The 13,538-nt window shown below is 35.5% G+C and overlaps 1 protein-coding gene across 1 annotated transcript; it reads right to left on the bottom strand.

Annotated features, from left to right (window-relative positions):
- Positions 1-1,063: 1,063 nt before the first annotated feature.
- On the bottom strand, positions 1,064-7,556 carry LOC110033642 (formin-like protein 1). The gene is made up of 4 exons (XM_020737691.1): positions 6,015-7,556; positions 5,715-5,911; positions 3,160-3,404; positions 1,064-2,113 (listed from the first exon to the last, which is right to left on the bottom strand). Exons 1-4 carry the CDS (start codon positions 7,319-7,321, stop codon positions 1,319-1,321), a joined length of 2,544 nt encoding a protein of 847 aa, XP_020593350.1. The 5' UTR covers positions 7,322-7,556; the 3' UTR covers positions 1,064-1,318.
- Positions 7,557-13,538: the final 5,982 nt, after the last annotated feature.

Genomic DNA, 13,538 nt, shown 5'->3' with positions numbered 1-13,538 from the left:
CTTCTGGAGTAGTAGAAAGTGAATAAAATATACTTCCTCTCAAAAGAGGAAAGACTTCAGGTAAGTCCAACTTATTATCATGGGCGTTCTTCTTGTCAGTTCCATTTCTTTCCTAGCAGCGTACAATAGTTGCGGTGAGCAGATGCCAATGGCCTACGACAGATGACAACAACACAAGGATGGTGACGAAGAGCAATGGTGACCGACGACTATTGTGGTAGCAGGATGATCAATAATATTTTACATTAATGAATAGTATAAATTTCAATTCAATCAAATCACGATCGAATTCTAAATTCAATCAAAATAAATTAAGATGCAAATTTTAAATTCATACATATTTTATATTATATTTATAATTTTTCTTGATGAAAACAAAAAAAAAATTATAATATACTTCAAATACTTCCAACCAAACAAATGACCGTCAAGACCGATCGGATTATACCTCACCCTTCATCATATCTATTTTTTGCCACTAGTTTGTGCATATCCACGCGTCGTAGTTTTGTGACAGTGAGGACGCTATCAATTTTATACTTGAAAGAGTCCTGTCAAGCACATGCACGTTTAAATAACACTAATAATACAGTTAAATTAATTTAAAAACCAAAACATTCTTACCAAGTAAGAAAAAATCAACTGATTAATAGCATACATTCCTGTAGAATTTCAGCTGTCAATTCATTTCCAATTTACTAAGAATAACTAAAGATTCAAAATTGTATCAATCAGTCTTAAACTAAACCATAACCCACATCCAGCAATACCTTCACTCAAGCTGATGTATGAAACAACCCAATGCTTATCTTTTAGGGGGCATTTATGTCCTGACCACTAAACTCCAATGTATTTACATATCTCGGACTTTTTTACACTAATACCATTATTTTTAACTTTTAAAAAATAAGATACATCATTTCATGCATAAAATGACATATATGTAAAAATCAAAGTTCAGGTGCTAGATATTAAAAGACATAAGAAATCAACTTGTATGTATGCAAATCTTCCTAATTTTTAATGAATTACCTTGCAACAGTTCTTTGCATCTTTCCCATAATATTTCAGCATTGAACGTTATACTACCCAATTTACTAAATAACAAATCACTCCTAAACTGCAAAACAAAATCATCTCAATAAATTCCCATCATGTATACATGGTCATATAATTCAGCACAGAAACACAAGTTCATATTCTACATGCTCTTGGCTACAAAACCTGCTTCTAACAGCCCTACAAGCTTTGCAGCCAATCAAAACTTCAACCATCATGTAGGAACAAACATCCAACTTTCAAGGAACTAAGCCTAAGCTTACGAGGAGTTCTCATCATCAGAACTCCCAGACCTCATTCCCTGAAACTTAGGAAAGACTGGTGGAGCCATTTGGCCTACTTGAGCCGACGGCTGACGAACCGAGCCGATAAACGTTCTCTCGTTAATCCTCCCAATCTCTTTACAGGCCTGATCCAGAATGTTGAGGAAATCCCTCACAATCATGAAGATTCTGAAAGGGTGAGCTTCTTCTTTCGCCGAGTTCCCATGAAAATATTCAGTTATCTCCCTCACCAGTGCAAACGCAACGCTCTCCTGAACTTGAAGCTTAACTATTTCAGCCTCAGCCTTTTTCAGAAATCCCATCATGGAATCATGAAACCTCTGACTATTGTCTGCTGGTCTCAGAGCTTCATTTAGTCTGAGCACCTCTCGAACTTTTCTGATGCCTCCGGCGAGCTTCTGCACCGAGCCACTAAGCCCATCGCAGTCCATACCGGCGGAACTTTTCACATTACTGAGTTCGTTCCCGAGTCCAGAGACAAGTTGGAGACCAAGTCGTCTGCATTCGAGATCATCTCCAACCGTGTTCGAGCGAACTTTGGCAGCGGAATTGCGGGAACCCTCGGCCCTGATGATTTCTTGAACAACAAAATGAAGGAGAGTGGTCTTACCGTCGGTACCCTTCACGTCGACTAGTTTGAGGAGTGTATCGAGCTTGAAGGCATGTGCATCGCCGCGATTCGTTCCGACATTCATACGGTTACCGGTTTTGAGAACAGCCTCGAGAAGCTTTAGGAAAAGGCGGCTACTCCTTAGCTCTTCACAGGCTGTCTGAGAACAGTTTTAACAGAATATTGATTCCAGCAGAATACAGAAACAAATAAAGTAATTCTTTTTTACTGTTAAGAGTGCAAACAAACTATAAAAAAATGCACTAACATAAATCTAAAGGTATATGAAATGATAATTAAAGTCTACATAAAAAGCAGCCGTTGGATGCTTGAAGATCTCGAGCAGAGTCAATTCATGCTAAAGGTTGGTTTGTTCCCTTAATCTGATTTGGATTTGAGCCATACATGGCTCGTTAACTTTGATTCAGGCTAAAAAAACAAATCAATCTCGAATGGTTTTGAAATTCCTATGACAAATTCATTGTCCAACATTCTTAATACATTCAGGCATACATAAATTTTTATAACATAAACTCATTAATGCATACATAAATTAATTAAAATTTAGAAACTCTCTATGTATTTATGCATATATGCATAAGAATTTTGATTTGATTTAAGGTCAGTTAAATTCAAGTTCAACCCAAGCAAGACTAGGCTAGTTGAATGGCTCATTAACTTCAATTTTGATTTGATTTGACCACTTTTTTAAAAAATCTTCAATTGTCAAGGCAAACTCATGGCTCCAATTAGGACCAACTAAATAGCAAAATAGCTTCTATGAATTTACATTTTATAGCCAACCAAATAGCTTTTAGTAATTAATGATATCCATTATTAACTTAAATGCAACAAAATAGCCCTCAAATGAACTAGAAAAAGAGCTAAAACTATGCTACATAATGTATCATACATGCTCAAAAATTGAACACAAAAAAGCAACAGAAATAACAAAACATTGAAAAGAATATAAGTTCTTCGGGTAACATTTGTAGAACATCACTTCGAAGGATAATTTCTACATCCAAAATGAGAACAATGAAGAACGAATCATCCAAACAGCCACCATGATATCTAGTAACAAGGTTTGTATGACCAAAGAAAGCTTAATCTCAAAATAAAATTTAACAGAAAGATATGAGGCTCTTTACTTCATAAAATTTACAACATGCACAGTATAAAGATTTAATAGAAAATGCAACTTACCTCAAGAGTTGCAAATGATTTTTTAAGGTAATTAGCTTCAGAGTCAAAATTGGCAATGTAGAGCATCGCTTCAACTCTTTTGAAGGCGAACGGAGTGTTGAGCACCGCCTTGAGAAATTTTTCCGCTGGTCCGAGCTTAAAAGGGGAATTATCATTGTACTCTCTCAGTTTATGCTCTTCATCTTTGCTTGGAGCCATTCTCAGTAATGTCTCCAGAAGTTCATTACCAAGAGTATCACTGTTACCTGTTTTCAGAAAGTAAAAGGAACATAAAAAACAACAATGAAAAGCTTCTTCACAAAGAAAAAATACGCATTATTGAAGCTTTGGCTAATTATTTAAAATTGCTGGCAGAAATTAACAAGATAGAAAAAAAATTACCAGATGTTCAGAAAAACAAAAAATGTGAAAAACAAGAAGAAACCGGAAAACTCTCTTTTTAAATGAAGTAGGTTAGAAATGTAGGATAATGAAAATTAAAGAATATAAATGAGAAAATCTTAAAACTATAATCACAATAAGGCTACATACTATTGATGACTAGATAAGACATGATATTTATGAAAGGATTCGTCGCTCATTAGTTAAAGAAGATGGTTGTATCTCCACGGTAACGGGTTCAAGTCATATACTTTGTGATTTATCGCTTATAATTCTAAAGAAAAGATGAGGCATCAAACTTCAAGGAATAAAAAATGAAGAGCACATGAATTGTCAATGCAAGATCTTAAGTAGAAAACAAACAAAGTATATAAATAGATAAAAAAAATTGAGTATTAGGACATTGGTAAACCAAATATCACTTTTTTTAACCCATTCACTTGACAATAATGCATCTAGCAACTCCATACCAAAAAAAAAAAGAAAAAGAAAAGAAAGAAAAAATCTCAACCACCGTCGAACAAAAGAGAACAAAACATAAAATCTTATCTATTATTGAAATTAATAATCAGAAGATCAAGCTAGAAAAAACACTAACTCTGCCAAAAAAAGATTTTTAGAAACAGTACTTTCCATCCCATTAACCATCTACACTACAAAAAAAAAAAAAAGAAGAAGAATTCTTAAACTGTTATGCATTATTGAAATTAACAACGTGATAATTTAACTAACAAGCACTAAATAATCAGCCCAAATAAGGATTTTGAGATACACTACTTCCCACCTCATCTAGCATCAAATATTAAAGAAGATATAAAAGCTTCTCTTTTATTGAAATTAGTAATCAGCTAATCAAAATGAAAACCACTACATAATCAGCCCAAATATAGATTTTGATAAGCACTACTCCCCGTCTCTTACAGGTTGAAAGAAAACCAAGAAGCTAAATGCAGATACTCCAATAATCTACAAAATATCATCCTACAACATACAGATTAAAAGAAATTGAGCTAATCTAGTCCCGGGTCAAAATCAGCTTAAAAACAATCAAGCTAGTTCTAGATAGACTCGCGGATAGAACCAATTATATTTTGAACCAGCTCAACCAAAAATTGAGCACTTTCATCACTTCAGTTACAAGAAAATTTAATCTGCATATATGTATATTTATAATACTCATTTACATCTATACACATATGTATGCATTACTTTAAAAAAAATATACATATTTGAGCTGATTTCAAACCAATTCAAAGCCAGCTCCAAATTGGCACAAGATTGGATCAAGCTAAACTCAACTCATCTAGTTCAATTTGAGTTTAATCCAACCCAAAAAATGATTCAATCTTAAAAAGATATTCAATCAAAAAATGTCAGGCATAAAGCCAATACAAGGTTGTACTAGAAAAATAATTTATTCAGCTTTCAAGGGTATATTCATTGCAAAAGATAGACTCCACAGTTGTACTGACAGCACAAGTAATTAATATAAACAATACCGCTACAGCTGTACTTTGAAAGCTCAAGTAATCAACAAAAAAAAAAAATGTTTTTATGATTTCTAAATGCAAAAAATCAATGATCCCAATCATCCATACTATGCTTAGATTTTTTTACAGCCAAGAAGAAGAGCAAAAACAGGGGAAAACTATCCAAGTACAACAATAAAGTTACACTCTTCAAGGATCAAATGAGAATATAGGAATTTTAAACAATAATTTAAAAACTCTTCAGTGGTCAATCATTACTAACAAAGAAAGGGGTGGTTGCATTTTTGTGAATGTGGTGAAACATTTTTTAACCCTGACGAAAAAAGTAGTGGTTTGCTAGTTACCCTAAGAAGGAAGATTAGTAACAGCAAGGAAAAGCATGCAGCAAATGATGCAACTTGATTTTTTATGGATGGAACATTGTAAAGAAGGAACACTAAAAGACTTGTCTCATTTGTGATTTTTTAACAGCGAATTTAGATACACCCCACCCAATTCCAACTTTACATTTTTAACATTTATAACACCCAAATCTTTCATATCGCATCAAAGTTATCACTATTTTAACTTTCAAAAAGTGAAACGCACCTTTTTAACGTGTTAGATATGTAAATACATAGGAATTAAGTGTTATTTAAGTAAATCTGCTTTTAAATAGAAAATGAAAATAAAAAAAAGTCTAACCATCCAAGAGCGCCTCACAAACTTCCTCCTTGGTTACATTCAGTGCTCTAAGCAGAATGGCAATGTTCTGAGACTTCTTCGGATCCAGCACTCTATTCTCTTGCACTGCAGCAGAAGAAATCATCCTCCTCCCACCGTCCGGTGCCATGGTTTTTGCATCATAAACAAATAAGGTCTCAATCATCTCCTCATTCAACCTGCCAGTTACCATTTCTCCAAATCAACAGAAAGAACAGAGCTTCAAAAGATCAAAACTATTAAAAACTTAAAACAACAAAAATACGGTAAGAGAATTCCTACTGGAATGAGCTAGATTTCATCTGATCCCAAACCATTGCTCTATCGGAGCTCGCCTTGACCTTATCCCAATGCAAAGGCTTCAGCTTGGGCTTTGGTGTTTCCTCACTCCTTCCCATAGCGCAACCTCCATGTGTGTCAGTGGAAAACACCACGCCATATGACTGCTGGGCGGATGGAGGAGGAGGAGGCGCTGGCGGAAGAACGACAAAAGGGTTTCTTGCAAACTCCCCAATGCTCCTAGGCGACCAATGGTTCTGACTTGATAACATATCTGGTACCTTATTCGATGGAGAAAATGGCGGAGAAGAGGAAAGGGGTCTCCTTTTTGGAGGCGAAGGAGTCATCGGACGAAGCGAGGTCGGCGCACGAGGCGGAGGAGGCGGCTGCGGCGGCCGGAAAATGGAAACAGTTGGTGGCATGTAGCTTGATCTTCCCGGGCTAGAGCCAATAGGTGGCGAAGATGAAGGTGAAGACGCAACATTCGAAGATGGATAGGAGGGAGTGCTCAGCGTCGAAACGGTCGACCCGCGTTTCTCAGGAAGAGGCGCAGCCACAAAAAAATTCAATTTTGAGCTCGATCCATGCTTGAAATCAGCACCCCGCTTCTCACCAGGAGAACCGCTTGGGGAGTAAAACTCCTCCTCTGAAGAGAAGCCCCCATCGCCATTCCCCTTCCGAACATGGCGAGTAAGTGGCGGTAGAGGTCGGAGCTCGGGAGAGCTCGCCGGCGGCGGAAATAGTGGAGGCGCGCTGGAACTGTCTTCCTGGCCACGGGAGTTCACAAGAGTGCCCAGGTAAAGAAACTCGGAGCTCACAGGTCCAGAGTTTGCCGAAGGTTTGCGGTCGGAAGCAGCAGAGTTGGGAGGAAAAAGGCGGTCGCTATCGGAGTCTTCATTGGCGTTGTCTGGCCGGCTTCTTCGGCGGAAGAAGAGATAGAGAAGGAGGAGAAGAGATAGAAGCGCGAGGGAGAGAATGGGAAAGGCGATGGCTTGGAGAAGTTTGGTAGTAGGAGAACGGGAAGAAGGTGTGATCAGAGAAGAAATGTTGGCCGGGAAGGTAGGAAGGGATGACGAAGCAGAGATGGGTGGAGGTGGTGGTGGAGGAGGGGTGGGGTTGGAAGGAAAGAAGGGTTTTTGACTGGTTGAGGACGGATATTTGGGGAAGGTAATGGACGGGGGTTGTGCAGGAGGCCAAGAAGAGGTAAGTGGGAAGAAGGGATGGTGGAGGAGTCTGCGCGCGAGGGCAGGGGTGAAGGAGAAGAGGAAGAGGAGCAAGAGGAAGTGATGGGCTGGCGGCATTGCTTCCATCGCTCTCTCTCTCTCACTCCAAAGTGGGCTGGCGACGGTAAGAATGGAGTGACGGGAGTGGAGAAACGTTGAGGAAGAAAGCAAATGAGACGCGGTAAGTGAGAGAGGGGAAGTAAGGTCCAAAACGACTGTTTGAGCTTGGCTGGCTTTCTACAGTGAGAGTTGCTTGTTTCGAGGTGATGCAGTCTGCAGGGGGAGAGAGAAAGAGGGGGCGAATTTGTGTGTGAATGGCCGAGGAGAGAATGGGGATCGGATCTTCCTTTACGACAGCAGACAGCAATATGTGATGCAGTTAAATTTACCATACATTTTTATAACATTTTTTCGACTTACAACTTTATTTGACCAAATACAACTTTTGAATCTCAGTTTTAGTAAATTTAAAATTAAATGAAAATTTTGATAGTCAAATTATATATTTGAAGTATAACAAAAAAAAATATCTTGACTCCTTAAGTGATTGAGTTTTTAAATATCATTTAAATTTGTATAGTTAAAAAAAAACAATTTATACAAGCATACACTTAAATTTCAATATAAATAAAATATTTATTTATTCATAGAAGTGTCCATATTTGAGATGATGAAATATTTGAGATGATGAAATATTTGAGAGAATGAAATATTTGAGAATTTTGAACAAAAGAATTAAAATAACATTTCATGAATTATATATAAAGTTATATTATTTGGAAGAAAAGAATCTCAATTTTTTTTTTTTAAAATGCATAAGAACATTTAAAATTATAGTGCTTTGATTTGAAAATTGGCGGTGACAAACACAACCAATAATAGTCACCGTCAATCTTTTACCGTTTAATCATCACCACCCAGCATCATCATCCAATTATCATCATCTAACCACCATCATTTAACTATCATGGTCTATTGACTTTCACCTATTTATCATCATCTGCTAGCAATATTAACATCTATTGATTAATGTTCATCTCTCGATTGTTGTCATCGTCCTTTATTTTTTCCCCAACTTTCTTCACCATAATTTCGAGAGATTAAAATAATAATCCATATTTTTATATACTCAAATAGGGTCATACCCTTAAATAAGACTTCTTTTTTCATGGGTATGACGTAAAGGTCAATAGGCCTTATGGGCTTTAAATGCCCCATATCTAAAACTTGTATCTTTCTTAATCTGAGCCTATTTTCCGAAGTGGCCGAGTTGTGCTCGAATTGAGCTCACCAGCTGAAGTGGTCGAACTGAGACCACATGCCGAAGTAGTCAATCTAGCCAAGGATGAACCAATTGCAGAAGAAGATCATCATTAAATACAATATCATGTGCCTCTCCTTATTTAAAGCACCACCTGACATCCACATTGATATCATTTCATCAAGACATAGTGGATAGGCACAATAGTGTACAAAATATAATTTTATAATTTCTATAATTTCCCCATATGTATAGGAGTAAAGAATAATTGAGGGATCTTGACTCTCTCTCTCTCTTCCTCGAACCAATAACTCCTCCGAATTATCTCCTCCCTTAGAGATTGAGAGGAAAGAATCAATAACTTAAGCTCAAGTGAGACATTTACCACCTTTGTCCCCACCTTCATCTGAAATATAGAATCTATGCTTGGTTATATAAGCTTACGCATAATACAGGATCCTCCATATTAAAAGGATTCGACATTCGAAAATGTGTTGTGAGCGTAGAGTTCAACCAAACTTATGTTGATCTCATTTTTTATATGGGCTCCTTCCAACCCATCTTCTCTCTAAAGCTTATGGTCTATCCTTAGGACTTACTCAGTGACATCCTTAGAAGACTAGTGGTGCAACCAAAACCAAATAGAATTTCAAACATTTCTCCACTTCTTAGGGTCTCATATACTCAGTTTCAAATTCTTAACATTCGGTTGATTGGTCAAAGTTAAGACATTGAGACATAAGTTGAGTACCAAAAGGTTGGACATGTCTTAGGTGACCCTTTATGTCTAGAGACTTAGGTCTACTAGGAATTTTGCCTTTCCAATTCCCAACTCCTCGGATAACCCTATTTTTTCGATTCATAAAAGAGCACATTGGGTATGAGGCTCACTTTGGATCAAGATGGGGCTTATCCTTTAAAAGGAAAAATGAAATGAAAAGACCACTTATTAAAACTCAAAATGCATATTAACACTAAAATTATACATAATCAAAATTATAAAAATTAAAAATTCCATTAAGATCAATACCAACAAAAATTAGATCTATTAAAATCAATTTCAATAAAAATTAAACTCATTTAAAGTAATTTCAATTAAACCCACTAAAATCAATTTAACTAAAAATTAAATCTATTAAAATTAACCTAAACCGATGTCAAAATTAATTTACCCAAAGGATAAACCTATTAAAATTAAGTATAACAAAAATCAAAGTCATTGAAGTCAACATATTAAGATCTATTAAAATCAACCTATCAGAATTAACCTCAACAAAATAAATCAACCAATCTTAAGTACTAACATCAACTTCAAATTAATTCAACTAAAATCATCAAAATAGGTCATAATTTCTTGAATCAAAAGAATCAAATCTAGGGTAAAAAAAATGGTAAAATCCATCATAAACAAAAAATAAATCAATCAAAGATAAATAAATTCATCTAAAATGATAAAATAAAAATTAGAATTCAACCCTCATTAATTTTTCAAACTAAAGCCCAAATAATCAAAAGGTCATCAAAAGGAGAAAATCACAAAATTTAAACCTATTAAATAAAATTGAAATTGAAACAACCTAAGACTGAATTTGATAAAATAAAACTTTTGCATAATCAAATCAACTAAAATTACATTAAATTGTTATAAAGAAATTAAAATTAATAATTAAATAGTTAACATAAAAAAAACCAACTAAACCACCATTTGAAATTAAAAAAAAAAACTTAACAAATTAGAATTATAAGAACCAAACCTTAATAAGCCTAAACCCAAGCCCAAACACCAAGTTCAAGCTAAAATGAAAGCCCAAATTCACTCAAGCAAACCCTAAAACCACCATGAACCAAAAATGATCTAATTACCTATTAACCAATCAAGAGATAAAATAAAATAAAATAAATTAAAATTAGCCCTCGTCCAACTAAATCCAAGCACTAAAGGACAAAAAATCATGCCAAAATCTAAAATTTCTTCACATGGTGTTGACATCATATTTTGATGTTACTAGTGTAGGGTGTCCACTTGAGTGAATTGAGATGGACCGTGGTTCGTCCGTAGTGTCTCGTAGCTCAAGGTCTTCACCTGAGACTCTTTAGCACTTGTTCAGGGCAAGAAGCTAGGTTTAGTATACATTTAGCCTTACCCGGGGAAACTGCAATCAGGAAGGTTCATTTAAGACGTAAGACATGTTCAGTGCTTGTTATGGCGTTTAGAAGTCACTACACATTTGTCTAGAGACTCCCATGGTTGAAGGAAGTCATAGAGTCCTCCTACACACGCTATAGAAAAGTTAGGGTTTGGGACACCCTACTCGTGTCGTTGCTTATGATGAAAATTAACAGCTATTTTACTATTGAATGACCGATGAGAATACTCCATTTTGAATTAATTGGATTATATTTATTCATACAGAGTCTCTCGTAGCTTACGGATCGAGAAAATCCACTATCAGGCGTTCCTGACGAAAATCACATTTTCGGGCTAGAACAAAGCCCTAGCGTCGACCCCAGAGGCCTAAGTGCCCAAAAATACTGTATGGGCAGCCATACTGAGAGCTCATAAGTTTGGTGACTCAACCCACAATTACGTAGTAATTAAACTTCTAAAAGATGACAAAAAACTTGATCCAATTTATATTTAACGACTAGTGTGCAAAATCGATATGTTATAAACTTTAGAATTTTTTATTAATAGTTTACACAATAAGGGTACTACACAAGTATACATATCATTTCAAGTAATATTGGACTTTATTTAAAACCATAGTATTGATCCCCCTCAGAAGTGAGATAAGAAATCCCTTAGGATAAGTTTTAGTATACTGCTATAAAGTCTTAGTTTGGAATATCGATTAAAGTGGTTTTTTAATAACTATTCCTAAATAAAAATCTTAAATCTAAAAATAACATATCTAGATAAATTGGTTTGGAGAATTTTGAGATGATAAAGATTACCCTGCTCGTGCTAAAAACTACCCTTCTCGTGCAATGACCTAAATAATGTGTAAGAATGAAATGCTTAAAATATAATATTAACAGTGACAAATAGGAGCATACCTATTCTTTACCCTCTCTCAAGTGCATAAAGAACATTGAATAATCTAAAGTTAGTTCCAAATTGTGTGGTTAGGCTGGGAAGATACTAGCTCTCACTCTAAAATTCCCATTATGCCTTCACTTGGAGGCTAATCAGGGACCCTTAATTCCAACATTAGACCAAATTGGTAGAGGATCTAGCCTGTCACCCTAGAAGTTCCAATTATATGCCCATCAAAACTTATCTCCCTTTCTATTTGCACTTCCCCTCGGATGATTGCGATGGCTCTATCCAAAGTTAAGTGTGGTACTCACTAGTTGGGTGAAATCATAACCCTTTCAGGTCACTATGTTTTGCAACAAATTTTAACATTAAAGTGATCAGTTTGTAAAGTAAATTAAGAGTCGGTGAAAATACCATCACATTAATAAAATAAGAGAATATCTTAGCTAGATTCTTAAACATTCATCTTGTTTACTGCAAAATAAAAGTAAAATAAAGATGATCACATAAGAAGTACAAGCACTGATAGAATTATGTAATGAATTATGTCTACCTACCCTCTTCTGATTGTAAAAGTATGCTTAGTATTCTATTAGTTTTATGCAACTGCAACTATAATGTCACCTAGAAGCATCTAATAAAAACAAATCATTAAATTATATTTTCTTAAAAGTTGCATTGCCGCTTAAACTATTTTACTAGCCAACTGATCAATTTGAGTGCACTCAAGTTGCAAGATCATTGCTCCCCCAAGTTTTAGTTTCACTTACAAAAAATTTAAATAAAATCTATTGCCACTTAAGTTATTTCAGTGAAACAAAGTAGATATTACTCATCACATGAAAATAATAATTATTCTACAATAAAATAAATTTTCCTACAAATGCCATTACATCATATTAAAAGATAAGAGTAAAGAAAACTACTCACAAAGAAGGGATAAAAAAATAAAAAACTTCATTAAATCAAAGCAAATATACTAGAAAGTGTTTATAACAATTATAAGATAATGAAGAATAATAATGGAAGAATACAATACTTAGTTTTTTCCCTCTGAAAGAAAGATGAAAATCTCTCCAACAAAGTTTTCTGCCAATCCATGCTCCGCTCATACAATTCCTTTACAATATCTCTCAAAATCCCTCACCAAACTCTCCAGACATGATGGAAATTTACATCTTCATCTCCTCTCTACACTCAAGCTAAAACTCTCTCCAAAATCCCCACTCTATGAGAGACGCCAGCCCCCCTTTTTAAACATAAGACAAACACCTCCTTTTCTAAAGATACACACATATTCACTCCAAGAGAAACACTTTCTCACTCCAAGAGACTCCAAGAGACACACCACTTCCAAGAGACACACCACTTCATCCAAAAGCCTTTTCAAGTGTCTAGATTCATTGAACTACTCCATGGGGCGTGCAAGTTGCTTGGAATAGTCCAGAACATCCCATAATAACTTGAAATCGCCCAAAAACTGCCCCTTAACCGTTTCTGGCACCTAGGCATCATCTTTTCTGTTGTCTGGCCCCTAGGTGCCAATTTCAAGCACCTAAGCGCCACCCTGCAGGTAGCTCCACCATTTCACCTCTTTTGGCTCTATTTCAGCTTCGTTTTGCCCCATTTCAGCTCTGTTTTGCAAAGGATGGATACAATAAAACAAAAAAATTCATTAAATAAAAAAAATTCATTATAATATGTTTAAAACAATTATAAGATAATAAAGAACACAATACTTCACTTTTTTCCTCTGAAAGAAAGATGAAAATCTCTCCAACAAAATTTCTTGCAGATCCATGCTCCCTCATACAATTCTTTTACACGTATCTCTCAAAATCCCTCAAAAATCTCTCCAAACATGATAGAAATCTTTATCTCCATCTCCTCTCTACACTCACGCTAAAATTTTCTCCAAAATCCCCCCTCTATGAGAGACGCCAGCCCCCCTTTTCAAAGAGAAGCCAAGCACCTTTTTTTTCAAAGAGACACACCTCTTCACT

The sequence above is a fragment of the Phalaenopsis equestris genome, unplaced genomic scaffold (genome assembly GCF_001263595.1).
Source record: "Phalaenopsis equestris unplaced genomic scaffold, ASM126359v1 Scaffold001243, whole genome shotgun sequence".
In the NCBI taxonomy this organism is placed as follows: domain Eukaryota; kingdom Viridiplantae; phylum Streptophyta; class Magnoliopsida; order Asparagales; family Orchidaceae; genus Phalaenopsis; species Phalaenopsis equestris.
Note: the sequence above shows the minus strand (reverse complement) of the source record. Positions and strands in the feature narration are given on the sequence as shown.

Coding starts and splice junctions, on each gene's coding strand:
- LOC110033642 (XM_020737691.1), bottom strand. CDS start 7,321: ATGGAAGCAATGCCGCCAGCCCATCACTTCCTCTTGCTCCTCTTCCTC. Junction 5,912..6,014: donor ATGAAATCTAGCTCATTCCA/GTAGGAATTCTC, acceptor GGTAACTGGCAG/GTTGAATGAGGAGATGATTG. Junction 2,114..3,159: donor AATCATTTGCAACTCTTGAG/GTAAGTTGCATT, acceptor AACTGTTCTCAG/ACAGCCTGTGAAGAGCTAAG.